The sequence below is a fragment of the Zonotrichia leucophrys genome, chromosome 12, assembly GCF_028769735.1.
Source record: "Zonotrichia leucophrys gambelii isolate GWCS_2022_RI chromosome 12, RI_Zleu_2.0, whole genome shotgun sequence".
In the NCBI taxonomy this organism is placed as follows: Eukaryota; Metazoa; Chordata; class Aves; order Passeriformes; family Passerellidae; genus Zonotrichia; species Zonotrichia leucophrys.
This window is the reverse complement of record NC_088182.1, coordinates 19531162-19544144: the sequence shown is the minus strand read 5'-3', so window position 1 is coordinate 19544144 and position 12983 is coordinate 19531162. Positions and strand designations below refer to the sequence as shown.

General features: G+C 53.4%; 1 protein-coding gene across 2 annotated transcripts in view; it reads right to left on the bottom strand.

The window, feature by feature from the left end:
* PHF2 (PHD finger protein 2) overlaps positions 1-12087 on the bottom strand; it is a 55629-nt gene extending 43542 nt beyond the window's left edge. The window contains exon 1 of one of the 2 annotated variants that reach the window (XM_064723959.1): positions 11504-12087. In XM_064723959.1, the coding sequence (XP_064580029.1) occupies positions 11504-11601 (98 nt within the window). In that variant the 5' untranslated portion in view covers positions 11602-12087. The remainder of the gene's footprint in view (positions 1-11503) is intronic. The other variant, XM_064723958.1, reaches the window with a different exon arrangement.
* Between the last annotated feature and the right edge of the window lie 896 nt (positions 12088-12983).

Sequence of the window (12983 nt, the reverse complement as noted above, 5' to 3'; positions counted from 1 at the left end):
GCCACTGGCAGTGAGTTAGCAGTGGAGATTGCTGGTTGTTCTACTGATGTAAAGTGCTCTTGCCTTCAGCTGATTCAGACATCTGCACATCAATGCACCCTGGCAGGAGGTGGGAACACGGTGAAGTTTAAGGTTCCTCCCAGTGCAAATCATTCTGGGATTCTGTGGGAAGTCATAAATTTCCTCTTTTTCTCCAGATACTCTTCTTGCCTTTTTACAAACACCACATGAAGTGTTAATATTCTTTCACTGCTTGTGACTTATCAACACAAAATTAGAGTTCTGCCCTGCTCTTCTCAAAGGGAAAACCTTACCTGACTGAACCCTTCCAGCCCATGCAGGATGTGCTCCATAAGACACTCCTTAAAAGCCCTCCACAAGACATCCTTCCTTTAAAAAATGGTTGTGGCATTTTCTGCGACATTTCTGTCCCACAGAAGCCCTGCGGCATGAGCAGGACCTGGGATGCCAGCAGGCCAGTGCCACTGAGCCTCCCCATCAGCATGGTTTGCAGTTCAAGCAATCAGTTCTGCTCTGAAAGGGATTTCAGAGTTTTAAGAATGCAAAGACACACAAAATTCAGAAGGAACGATGCAAAGGCAGCAGCAGCTGGCAGGTGGAGGCTGTGGCTGCAGGCAGCCAGACAGGCTCTGCTCCCACTCACTGTGAGATTCCAGGTAAGTGCTCTTCAGAAACACCTCCTTGACACACGTTTTCCTTCCTCAAACCATTCACCAACTCTCACACCACAAAAAAGCAGAAATAATTATTCTGAAGAACATTTGTGAGTGCTTTGTATCTGGAAAACTTCCTTGCACCAAAGCATAAAACAACAGTTTTTCTTGTTCTAAATAAAAAGTCCCAAGCAACCAAAAAACCCCCAACTAAACAAACAAACTAAACAAAACGTGCCCACCCTCCCTGCAGAAATCCTCCTGGGAAAAAGCTTAGGTCTGAGAACTTAAAAACATGAAGGCTTGGCTCATTGTTGAACACTACAGGCAGCAGCAGTTCTGACTGCAAGTGATATGTTGAATAGATCGTTTCCTACAGCCCCTTGCTTTGGAAGCATGAGGAACAACCCCAGCTCCAGCTCATTCCAGCCCTTTGGGTATTTTTCAAGTAGGACTGTAACTGAATTCCAGCACCTACTTCAGTTCAGCATTTTTAAATGGAAAAATTGAGCAGTATGGTAAAAAGGGACTTAACTGTATGTGGGACTTAGGGAGCAGCCAGCAGCAGCTGAGGGCAGCCCCAGATGGTGCTTGGCAGCAGAAGGCTCTGCCCAGCACCGCCCTGGGTGCAGGACTGCTCCTCACACCATCTCCTCACTCACCCCACACATTTCCTGACCTGCTCCCCTCTCCATGCAGTCTGCAAACACCTCAAGTGAACCTGAAACATGAACTGCCACTTTTCAGTAACTCCCAGAGCATCCCACAGAGGCAGTGGGCTGTGTCCTGCCTGCAAAGCAATGCCCCCACATTCCCTGTGAGCTGCTCATGGGGAGCAGGAACAGTGCAGGAGGAGCACACAGCTGATCACACCCAAAGCTCACACACAGCTGATCACACCCAAACCCCCAGGGTACCTGAGATTTAAGGTGTTCCTCCGTGGGGCTGAGCAGGAATCACTGCTGTGCAGCCAGCCTCAGCACTCTGCCTTTTACAGAGGTGTTGGGGCACAATTGTCCTGTTCTCTGGCCAATCTGGTGCAATGTCAAAAAGAGGGTAAAACTTGATAAAACTGGAAAATGCCACAGGCACTGACAGTGCTGTGGGAGAATGGTCCTGCAAAGCCTGGTGGGGCCCAGGAGCGGGGCTGGGGTGTCTCTGAAAGCATTTGCTCAGTTCCTAACAGTCCTGTGCAAGTCTGTGTCCAAAGAATGAAGGAAAATAATGTATCCAAGTCCTTGTGAGCCTGCTCCATCCACTTCCAGCAAAGTGTCCTGACACACTGTGCCTCTGCCTCTGTGCTCCAGTCTGTGATTTACAAGCAGCATCAGGAATAGTAACAGTTTCTCACCCACAGCTGCATTTCTCCCCTCTGGTATTGCTCATAGTCCCCTGCAGTTTCACTCCCACACCTTCCAGCAATGCTTGATTTCTAAGGACACTGCTGCATCCATGGGCAGACAGCCATTCCTTCCACAGCACCTGGAGCTGGGGCTGTGCAGCAGTGCCAGCTGAGCACAGGGTGAGAGGCTGTGCTGGGGAGGCTGCGAGTGAGGGCTAGGGGACAGCGTGCTGCTGCTGGACTGGGATGGAGCCTGTGCAGGAGGGATGTGCTGCTGCTGGGCTGGGATGCAGCCTGTGCAGGAGGGAAGTGCTGCTCTGGGCTGGGATGGAGCCTGTGCAGGAGGGATGTGCTGCTCTGGGCTGGGATGGAGCCTGTGCAGGAGGGATGTGCTGCTGCTGGGCTGGGATGCAGCCTGTGCAGGAGGGAAGTGCTGCTCTGGGCTGGGATGCAGCCTGTGCAGGGAAGGATGTGCTGCTGCTGGGCTGGGATGGAGCCTGTGCAGGAGGGATGTGCTGCTGCTGCTGGGCTGGGATGCAGCCTGTGCAGGGAACAGTGTGCTGCTGCTGGGCTGGGATGGAGCCTGTGCAGGAGGGATGTGCTGCTGCTGGGCTGGGATGGAGCCTGTGCAGGGAAGGATGTGCTGCTGCTGGGCTGGGATGCAGCCTGTGCAGGAGGGATGTGCTGCCTGTGCTGAGGTGGAGCCTGCTCCCATGAGTGCTGGAAGGCCAGAGCTGTGGGCAGGCTTCCCTCAGCAGGAGCTGCTGTGCAGCCACCACAGGCGCCTTGTGATTGCACTGGGCTGAACTTTGTCACTGTCCCATGCAATAGTCTAAAAATTTCTTAGACTAATAAACTAATAAATTAATAAACATTGGGACAAATCATAAGTGGATGTGTTGCCTTTCCCTCAAGAGCAGCTGTGCTTTCATTTGGCCAATGTGTTTGTCCTGATGCAAAAGAGTTGGGGGATAAGAGTTCCAAATACTGCCAATAACCACTTTGGCAGTAAAAGCTGTGAATTCATAGGATCTTCTCAGAACACATCCGAGGGTTTTAAGACCTCCTCAGCCATCTCAACAAGAGCAAACCCACCTCTTTTAGAGCAAGCTCCACATTCGCCTGTAAGGAAATAGCATCCTCACCTTTTCCAACCCTCCACCCACCTTTTCACCTTTCAGTGGGAGTTTCACTGAGAGGCAATGCCAGGGCAGGAATTAGTCAAGTCTTTGGAATGATGAATCCCTTATCAGCAAGCAGCTGCAGAGCAGCACCTCAGTGCTCCAAGGCAGGAGCAGGGATGGGAGAAGAGGGTCAGAGGGGCTCCTGCTCTCCCAGCCTCGGCTCCTGGGCTCTCCTGTGGCTGCTGCTGGCACCTCTGTGACTCAGATTTCTGAAGTGATCGTGGAACAGAACACTGAGCAGCCCCACGTGTTTGCCATTCTTTACTCAATGACTCCTCATTCAGGTATCAGGAGGACAGCTTTTTTAAATTCTTTTTTTTCTTTCTTCAATTCCCTGGGAAACATTTCTGGGGTGTGAAGGAGCTCATATGCTGCTCACACGCTGTCCCCATGGCCTGTAAGGAGCTAGGGGTTCCAGTGGTGCTGCCAGCTCCTGGCCAATGAACTGCTCCTTCTGGCTAAATAAATTAAGAGTACACCAGATACCCTCCACATTCCTTAGTAACTGCTGCAATCAATGTGAGGGTATTTAGTGATCAGAATGGAGAGGAAATCCCAGGTGGACAGGATGGTGATCAGGAGACACTGTCCCTGTTAACACGAGCCCAACAGCCAACAGCACTGCAAGACCTTTTGCTTCCCCCACTGCCCCAAGCCAGGCCTTGCTGAGATGCTCCATAAAGACATTAAATCTCACTTACAACCTGGCTGTGGGGACTGTGCTCCTGCACAATGATCCTGGGCTGTTCTGTGTGCTGCTGCTGCCACAAGGGACCCAGCACATTTGGCACAGGAACAGCATTCCAGCCAATTTCCACATTTCCATTCCCTTCCATTGGGATGCTAACAGCAAAAATGGAGGTTTAATAAAAAATCACAGCTACTGATATCTAGCAGAAATATTTCACTTCTTTTTTCACTTGTTACATCCTTCCAGTCTGCCAGATGAGGCAATTGCTGTTTCTGAGAGTAAATGTACTGTGTATTTTGCAAAAAGAGGAAAACACAATGAAATCCATGAGCAATTCCATAAAAACAATAAGGCAGCTCTCACATACTTCCAGATTACTGGGTTGACAATTGCAAACAGGAAATTTAAAAATATCTTTGTTTCTGCAATTCTGGTTTGTTTTTTCCTGTCAAAATACACTATTGCTTAACTTTCTGCTTGTCTTGACTACTTGCTAAAACAAATGGATGAAGCACTAAAAATTGCTGAATATCCCAGGAGAAGTCTATCCTGGTTAGCTGGGAAGCACAATTACACCCAGGGAAACTCAGCACTCTCACTCCTGCTCTGCCTGTAGGCACAGGACTGAGCCCTCACCTGGAGGAGCAGCAGCCATCAGGTTTGGGGATGAGCCTGAGAGGAAAAGAAGGAACTCCTCCATGGGCTGCAGATTGGAGCCAAGCACAGGCTGTCAGCCTCTTCCAAAGGCCCAGGAGAGCGCAACAAGGAGGGACTTGCACATCCCTGCATGTCCTGGGCTGTGGTCCCAGGGCTGAAGAGCACCAAGCACCAGAACAAAGCAGGAGGTCATGTGTGGGGGCCTGAATATATGTATTGTTATGGAGAGAGTCCTTGTCAGATCTGTGGGTCCTAGTTACTCCAAACGAGCTACAGCTGTGAAGTCCTTAGCTCATGAAGGTAACTGGAATAAACAGGGGTGGGTCGAGAGCCCAGGAGGAGCTCCAGAGAAGACATAAAGGACTGTGCTGCAGAGAAGAACAGCTTGGTACAGTATGGCACTTGAGAAATATGGAATACAACAAGAATATAACAACTGGTGACCCTGGCGTGATGAAGAACACACAGCCAAACATTGAAAGAAGGTATGGACCCCCTCAATATCATAAAAGATAGGACAGCTGAGAGCTGTGGCAGCCAGAGAGCTGGGACTTTAGAATATCATATGGCCTTTGAATTAAGGAGCTGTAACAGCAGAAAGCTGTAAGAATACGGCCTTTAAGGAAAAGAGCCTTGGAACATCTAGAGATTTGTATGTGTTCAAGACAGCCAAGAGCTGTGGCAGCCAGAGAGCTGGGACTGTATAGGGATACGTATATATTCTATGTATGTATCTAAGACAGCCAAGAGCTGTGGCAGCCTGAGAGCTGGGACTGTATGTGTATTACAATTGTATAATTGTTAAAAGAAAAGGGGGGAAATGTGGGGCCTGCATATATGTATTGTTAGGGAGAGAGTCCCTGTTAAGATCTATGTATTGTAAGATCTATGTATTAAATAAGTGGGTCCTTATGGAGAGAGTCCCTGTAAGATCTGTGTGGGTCCTAGTTACTCCAAACGAGCTACAGCTGCAAAGTCCTTAGTTGGGCAGCAGCTGTAGCTCGTGAAGGTAACTGGAATAAACAGGGGTGGGTCGAGAGCCCAGGAGGAGCCTCTGAGAAGACACATGAAGAACTGTGCTGCAGAGAAGAACAGCTTGGTACAGTATGGGACTTGAGAAATATGGAATACAACAAGAATACAACAGTCATGGAATCATGCAATGGTTTGGGTTGGAAAAGGCCCTGAAATCATCAGGTCCAGCCATCCCCCCAGCACGGCCAAGTGCAGCACTAACCATGTCCCCAGTCTGCACCTCTCTTAAATCCATCCAGGGATGGTGACTCCACCACTGCCCTGCACAGCCTGTGCCAGGCATGAAAACCCCTTTGATGCAGAAATTTTCCCCAATATCCAACAGAAGCTTCCCCTGGCACAACCTGAAGCCTTTTGCCTCAAGGTGTTGCAGCCTGACCACAGCACACTGCTGGAGACCATGGTCCCCAGGACAGCCCTGTCCCTTCTGGGGGTGGGGAGATGCTCAGCCTTCACACACACTTTCCTGGGACCAACACCCCAGGAAAAATCTTCATGAGAGACCTGCTGAGACTGGCCAAACACATTATTGCCATTGTACTGTATACCAGAGGGACCTGGATGCAACAGCCAAGTAACATCTAAAAATAGCCATGCATAAAGTCGTAAAATGGACTGTGAACAGGCTATTTTTTTTCAGATAAAGCCCTGGAAAGGAATTACTATTGGTATCTATCAACCAGTGTAAGATTTGATAATGCACACCCATGTTACAGAGTTATCAGTCACTGAGAAGATGCATGACATGGTCACTGTGAGAAACCCACGTGATTCCAAAGCATCAGCTCACCTGCAGCCCAAACAAACTTCCAGCACTGCTTCAGAGCACCTTTACAGGACACCCCCAATGCCACAAACCATGTTTTAATAAAATATTTTCAGAACTGTAGACCCAGAGGCTGCCATACAAGAGAGGGCTATGTGGGCAAGGAGAACACACTCCATTTTCAGTGTAAATATATTACACTGCTACTACAAAATTTCTATTGGTCAGAAGGAAGGAAATACATGAAGGTAATATTAAAGATGGTGGCCTCTGAGTTTTGGAAAGCCTTACAGTGATTGTATAACACTTTTTCTCTTCACTGGTGTCTCCCCATATGTAGTTACATTCCTCTGATAATTTTTGTCAAGACATCTTTACCCATTTCCTTTATTATGGAGCTATTCAGCACTAAGGAAAAAGCTCCCCTTTGCTTCCAGAACTCATTTCTCTGTTGTGACATGGCTGATAATGCTGCCATCCCACTAATACTGAGCTCAACAGGTACCCAGGTGCCCACAGGGCTGCTCACATAACAGGGCACCTGAAGGCTTGGGCTGCTGGACAGAACTCATTAAACCACAGTATTTTGTCTTTTTTTAAATTAAACATGAATTGTGTTTAATATTTCTAACATTTTGTCCTTTCAGAGGTAAAAGCTGGGTAGGAGCTTCTAGAATTAGAAGAATCTTTATATATAAAAGTCTTCTGTGATCTATACTGGCTCTCAGGTACCAGGAGGTTCATGTAGGCCTTTCCACACTACTGTCCACTCTTGGTATTACTTAGACTTGGATTTTCCAAAGCATTCCAGTGCAGGCATTAGCATGGCTCATTCACGATCCCTGTTGTGGGCAGGCTCCCAGAAAAACTGAGCCTGTCATTCACCCCAACTAACTCTTCAGGAAAAATTGAAATAACCTGAGATTTTTAGCTGTTTGAAAGACTTACACACTTTGGTCCTATCTGAACTCAGCACATGAAAGGAAATCATTCTGGGCACAGCTTGATTAACCTCAGGGATTCCTTCTGCTGTGAGAAAACCAAAGCAAATAGCATTCTAGTTTTAGGATATCCTCATCTTCAAATTTTACCCAAATTTCCAAATTTGCCCATAGCTAGTGATAAGCCTGCGTAAAAGAGTGGAACTAGATGCTGCTGTGTAAAATCAGACCTGTTTTTGAAAGGGAAAATGCTGAATGCTCTGTTATGAGCATAAAATCTGCCCACGCACCGAGTTTAGCTTTGCAGTGTAGCAGAGAAGAGCTTTTCTTAACCCAGCCACGTTCACTCTGTGTGCCAGGGCGTCCTGAGTAACTCCCACCATCACTCTGGGCTGCTCTCAGAACTGCACAAGCTGCTTTTTGGGAACTAAACCTTTTACTGAGTTATTGACCACTGCTAGGCCTGGAGCAAGAAGGTTCAAAGTTTAAATATACACGGGGTAATAAAATCCATACTTGTTATTTCATTTAGTGAGCATGATCCCACCTACGGCACCAGGTGTGGGTTATAAGAACAGGTAACAAAATACTGCCGAGAAAATGAATAATTTACCTTCCCTCACCTACAGCCGTAATGAGTAACCCCGTACAGATTTCTAGTTGAACAAACCGGTACAAAAAGACTTGCCTTGTCTCGGATACAGGGTTCTGTAACCTTGTAACGAGGTTTCCATTGCACATGAGACACTTGGAGAGCTGTCACCATGGGCAGCTTTCCCCAGCCCCCAGAAGCTGCTCCCAGGGAGGGGGAATGGAGGGAGCCCCTGCACAGGGTCAGGAGTATGGACAGCACGGACAGCCAGCAGCACACCTGTGCAGCATCACCTGCAGAAGCACCACCTGCAGCAGCATCACCTGTGCAGCAACATCACCTGTGCAGCATCACCTGCAGCAGCACCTGTGCAGCACCTGCAGCAGCACATCACCTGCAGCAGCATCACCTCTGCAGCATCACCTGTGCAGCACACCTGCAGCACATCACCTGCAGAAGCACCACCTGCAGCAGTACACCTGCAGCAGCACACCTGCAGCAGCACACCTGCAAGCTGAGGAGAAGGCAGAGCTCCTCCCAGCACACCACTGAGCGCCCCTGTCCCGCACCCCCTGTGCCCCAGCAGCTGCCCAGGGACCCTGTGGCACAGCTGGCACCAGTCCCTGCGTCCAGCCAGGCCCACCCTTGGGGCAGCAGTGACCCATGGCAGTGCTGAGTGTCAGCTTCTTCACACATCAGGATCCCTCCCTCTTCCTCCTCCTTCCCTGGCCCTCACAGAGCCAGTTCCCATGCCAACCAGTGGGCACCCTGGCTGTCCCTGCCGCCTCAGACCTGCTGCCAGGCAGAACAACACCAGGACCCCTCGTCAGGATGGGACCCAAGGGGACAGGAGCCAGCACAGGCGATGGAGGGGCCAGGACATCCCAGAGCACCAGAGCAGAACACTGAGGTGTGTGAGACCTCCCCAGCCCAAACAGCGGCACCAGAGAACACCTGACCTGCACATGGACAGGGGACAAACAGCCCTGTGCCCACTGTGCTCAGTGTCCTCTGCCTCTAAGATTGTCTCTGGCCTTGCAGACAGCTGGAGCAGCTCAGGCAAACACAGAGAACAGGAATCACCGAACCTCAGCTTCACAAGAAGTCACAGGGCTCTGTGAACACACCAGCAGCTCCAGGGCTCAGCACACTTCAGCAGTGTCCAAGAGCCCCCAGCACATTTGTCCCAGAAGTGGAGAGGGCTCCATTGCCCTGTGCCCAACTTCTAAACTACACCACATAAGCTTAACACACTTTAGGTACCTTAAAATATCAATTTGCCACGAGAACTGCTGAAGTTGTCACAGAGACGTTGCCCAGCCTTAGATGAGAGGGAGACTGCGACTGCTGCAGGGATAACCCATGAAAAATATTTATTTTAGATATTTGGGAACTCACGTCAGAAGGGAAACATGAAAACACCTGATCTGCTTCTACAAAACCAAACCAGAAATGACACCTTTTTTTTCTGAATTGCACGCTGTACATCATATTAAAAACAAACAGAAGTGTGATTAAAACACCAAGCAATCCTCCCGAGCACTGTACGGCTGGGCACACTGTCTCAAGTTTGGTTGCCGAACCTATGTAACATTGTATTTTTTGTCGCAGTACTATATAACATTGAATATTTTTGTTGCAGTTTTGTATAAATGTTAACATCAGTGCTTTGAGTGTCTGAGACAGACAGGATTTCATACAATTAAAACCTGGGGGTTTTTTTCTATTTATTTACTTACATATTACCAAAAAAAGCAAACAGTGTCATGGATAAACTGCTTGCTCCTAATACTCCATTAATTTCTCTGATACAATTATCTCAGGCTTTGACACTTTGAGAAGTAAACTCAGTTTTCTCTCTCTAAAAATCAATCTCTGGGCACTACTATAAACGAAGGAAAAAGAGTACAACACACACCCCCCAGCCCCAGCAGCACTACAAATCATTTCCGTCCCTTATGCCACAAAATTAAACACCTTTCCTCTCGCTGCTGACCCTGAGCTGCCCACAACATGATCATTTGGTTGATCAGCTACAAGCAACGTCTCTTTGCCAGTTTCAATGGAAATTCACCATCCTGCGCAGGCAGCTTACCTCCTGCCGCTGTTTACTCTTCAGCAGTTCACTCTGCCATTACTTTGCCTGAAAATCTTGATATTTTCATGTCTTTAAAGTGTCTAAGTTCAGGTGCACATACTTGAGGCTTCTCTCCAGCCTCACCTGAGCGGCTGTGCCCGATAGCACGGGCCAGCGCGGTTCCTGCGAGCTCCTGTCCCGGACCACAGTGCGGAGCACCCTTCCGCCAGCACCGCCACTGTCTATTTCTGTATTTCCCTTCCTGCTTCTACACAGCTCCTAATGTAAAGGGTAGAACATCATTCCTAATGTCACAGCCAAGCGTCTGGAGTCCTTTATTCTGCGCACGGTGGATCCGCGGGTGCCCCGGTGCCCGCTCGGGCAGAGCCTCTGCCGCCGCCTCGTCCGCCAGCTGTGCGGGGACTCTGCTTGCCATGAAAGAGCGACAGCCTAACCTGACCGGACCCCTGCCGTAAAAAGCGCTCATCCAGGTGATTTACCTGATTTTAATCGCACTTTTTACACTTCAGTCATTCCTGGGGAATCGCTGCGATGCCGCTGACACTCCATCCTCCTCCTCCTTCACATCCGAAAGGAGCGAGGGGTGCTGTCGGCGGGCTGTCCCCGCGTGTACCCCCTTTAGCCCAGTGACCCCTCCGCCGGCACGGCTGCCCGGGCGGCGCGGTGGCTCTTGAGGCTCTCGGTGCCCCCCGAGTCGCCGCCCTCGCCCTCATCACACCAGGCGCCACCGAAGTTCCGCCGCCCGCCGCAACTCCGCCGCGGCCGCCCATTGTCTGCGCGCCGGGAGGCGCTTTGGGGAGAAACGAGCCGAAAAGCCGAGTCCTGCGCCCCGCCCGGCCTGCCCGCCGCTCCCCTGCCCGCGGCCCCGCCACGGCAGGCCCCGGCTCCGGGCAGGGCCGGGGGTGCGCGGGGGTCCCCGGGGGCGGGGGCGCTGCCCGGCGGGGCCGCGGGGCGGGCGCTGCGCCAGCGAGGGCTCCCCCGCCCGCTCCCACCGCCCCGCCCGGCCCCGGCGCCCAGGGGCTGCTGCCAGGGCGGCGCTCCCCGCGGCCCCCGGCCCTCCCCGGCACCGGGGAGCCCCGCGGGAGCTGCGGTGCCCGAGCCCTGCCCGGGCGGGAGGCCGAGGCGCGGGGGCCGAGCCCGCTGACAGCGCGGCCGAGCCCCGCAGCCGCCGCCGCGGCCGCGGCCCCTCGCTCCCCGCCCCGGGCCCGGCTCCGGGAGGGACGCGGCGCGGAGCCACGGGCGGGCGGCGCAGGGCGGCCCCATCCCCTCCCCGGGCGAGCACAATGGCCCCCGCCAGCCCGGGGCTCCGGTGTCACCGCGGGGGGAGCAGCTTTGTGTCGGGAATCCGGCCCCGAACCCACAAAACACACAAAACCAGCGCGCGGGGAGCGCGGGAGCGGCGCCGGGAAGCGCGGCTCCTCCTTCCCCGCTCCGGGAAGGCCTGCGGGAGGGAGCGCGGCGGCGGGAGCACCGGGGGCGGCGGGGCCGGGGCCGGCCTCGGGGTGCCGGGCGCGGTGCGTTACCTGCCGTGGAACCAGTCCTTGCAGGCGTCGCACTCGATCATGAAGCGGGTCACGTCGTAGGGCAGCCGGCAGATGCAATAGACGGGCACCGTCGCCATGTTCGCGCCGACCGCGCCGATCCGCTCCGCTCGCGGCCGCCCGCCCGCCCGGCCGAGCGGAGCGGAGCGCGGCGGGGCCGAGGCGCCGAGGGGGGCGGCACGGGGGAGGAAGGGGAGAGCGGAAAAACAGAAAGAATACAAAATAATAAAAAACGCTATAAAACCGCGACAGCGGATTTAGGGCTCCAGAGGGGCGGGCGCGCGGTGCCGGAGGACAGGGAAGCGCTGCCCGGAGCCGGGGGCCATGGCCAGGTCCCGCCGCCCGCCGGCGCCGCGGGCCGGGGCTCTCTGTTGTTGTTGTTGTTGTTGTCCCTCCAGGATGGTGATTCCCGGTGCTCGGCGATCGCGGCGGTGCCCCCTGGTGACAGCCCGGCGCGGCCTCCCCGGCGGGCCCGGCCTTGCGTCAGCCCGGAGGGAGCGGGGCCGAGCGGGGCCGGGCCGGGCGGAGCGGAGCGCGGCGGAGCGGGGCTCCCCGGTCGGGGCCGGGGCGCGGCGGGGGCTCGGCGGAACGCGCGTGTTTTTGTTAACCCCCGCCTGCCGGGAGGGAGCTGCCCCCAGCCGGGGGGGCCTGGGGGGCGGTGCGGGGGCACGGGGAGCGGGGAGCGCTCGGGGGCTGTGCCGAGGGGGGGACCCGCTCGGGCCGCCGGGGTGTCTCTCTGCCGCAGCGGGCAGAGCCCAGCGAGGAGCGGGGCGCTCCGGGCCGCCCCAGGGGCGAGGGAGCCCCGAGAAGTGGCCGCAAGTGCGGAGCGAGCCGCGGAACAACGCCCGGCCGGGTGTGCGGAGGGGGCAGCCAGACACACAGCGCGCCCGGTCCGCATCTAAAGCACCCAAAAGAACGAGCTTCTTTCTCTTCAGTAACATGATCTTAGTGGGGCTTTAACCACCTGGGGGGTTTACTGAGGGGTGGAACGAGGTGATCTTAAAGGTCGCCTCCAGCTCAAAGCACCCTGTGATTCTCTATTTGTATAATTTCTGCTTTTAAAGTCACCAGCTCTGCTCACAGCAGCCCTTTCCCTGCTGTGACTCCCAGGGGATGGCAATGAACACCTTGTGCCCACCAAGAACCAGATCACAGCAGCCTGTGGGCTGTGGGGGCACACTGAGGCCTGATTGACCATGAACCCCAGCACTGCACAGCCCCAGGGACCTCCTGCCGTGCAGAGGCCAAAGAGGAACACACAAAGAGTGTGAGCTGGGGCTGAGGGTGCCGAACCTTGCTGCCCTGCCATGCCAAGGCTCTGACAGGGGTTAAACAAACAGGCTGGGGGCTTTTGGAATAACTTCTCTTCCCAGAGTGTTCAAAGGCCAGTGGCACTTTTCCCTAAGGAGCAAGATCTTCCTACAGTGTTCACAAAAGGCCTTCCAACCAAGGTGGGATTTTA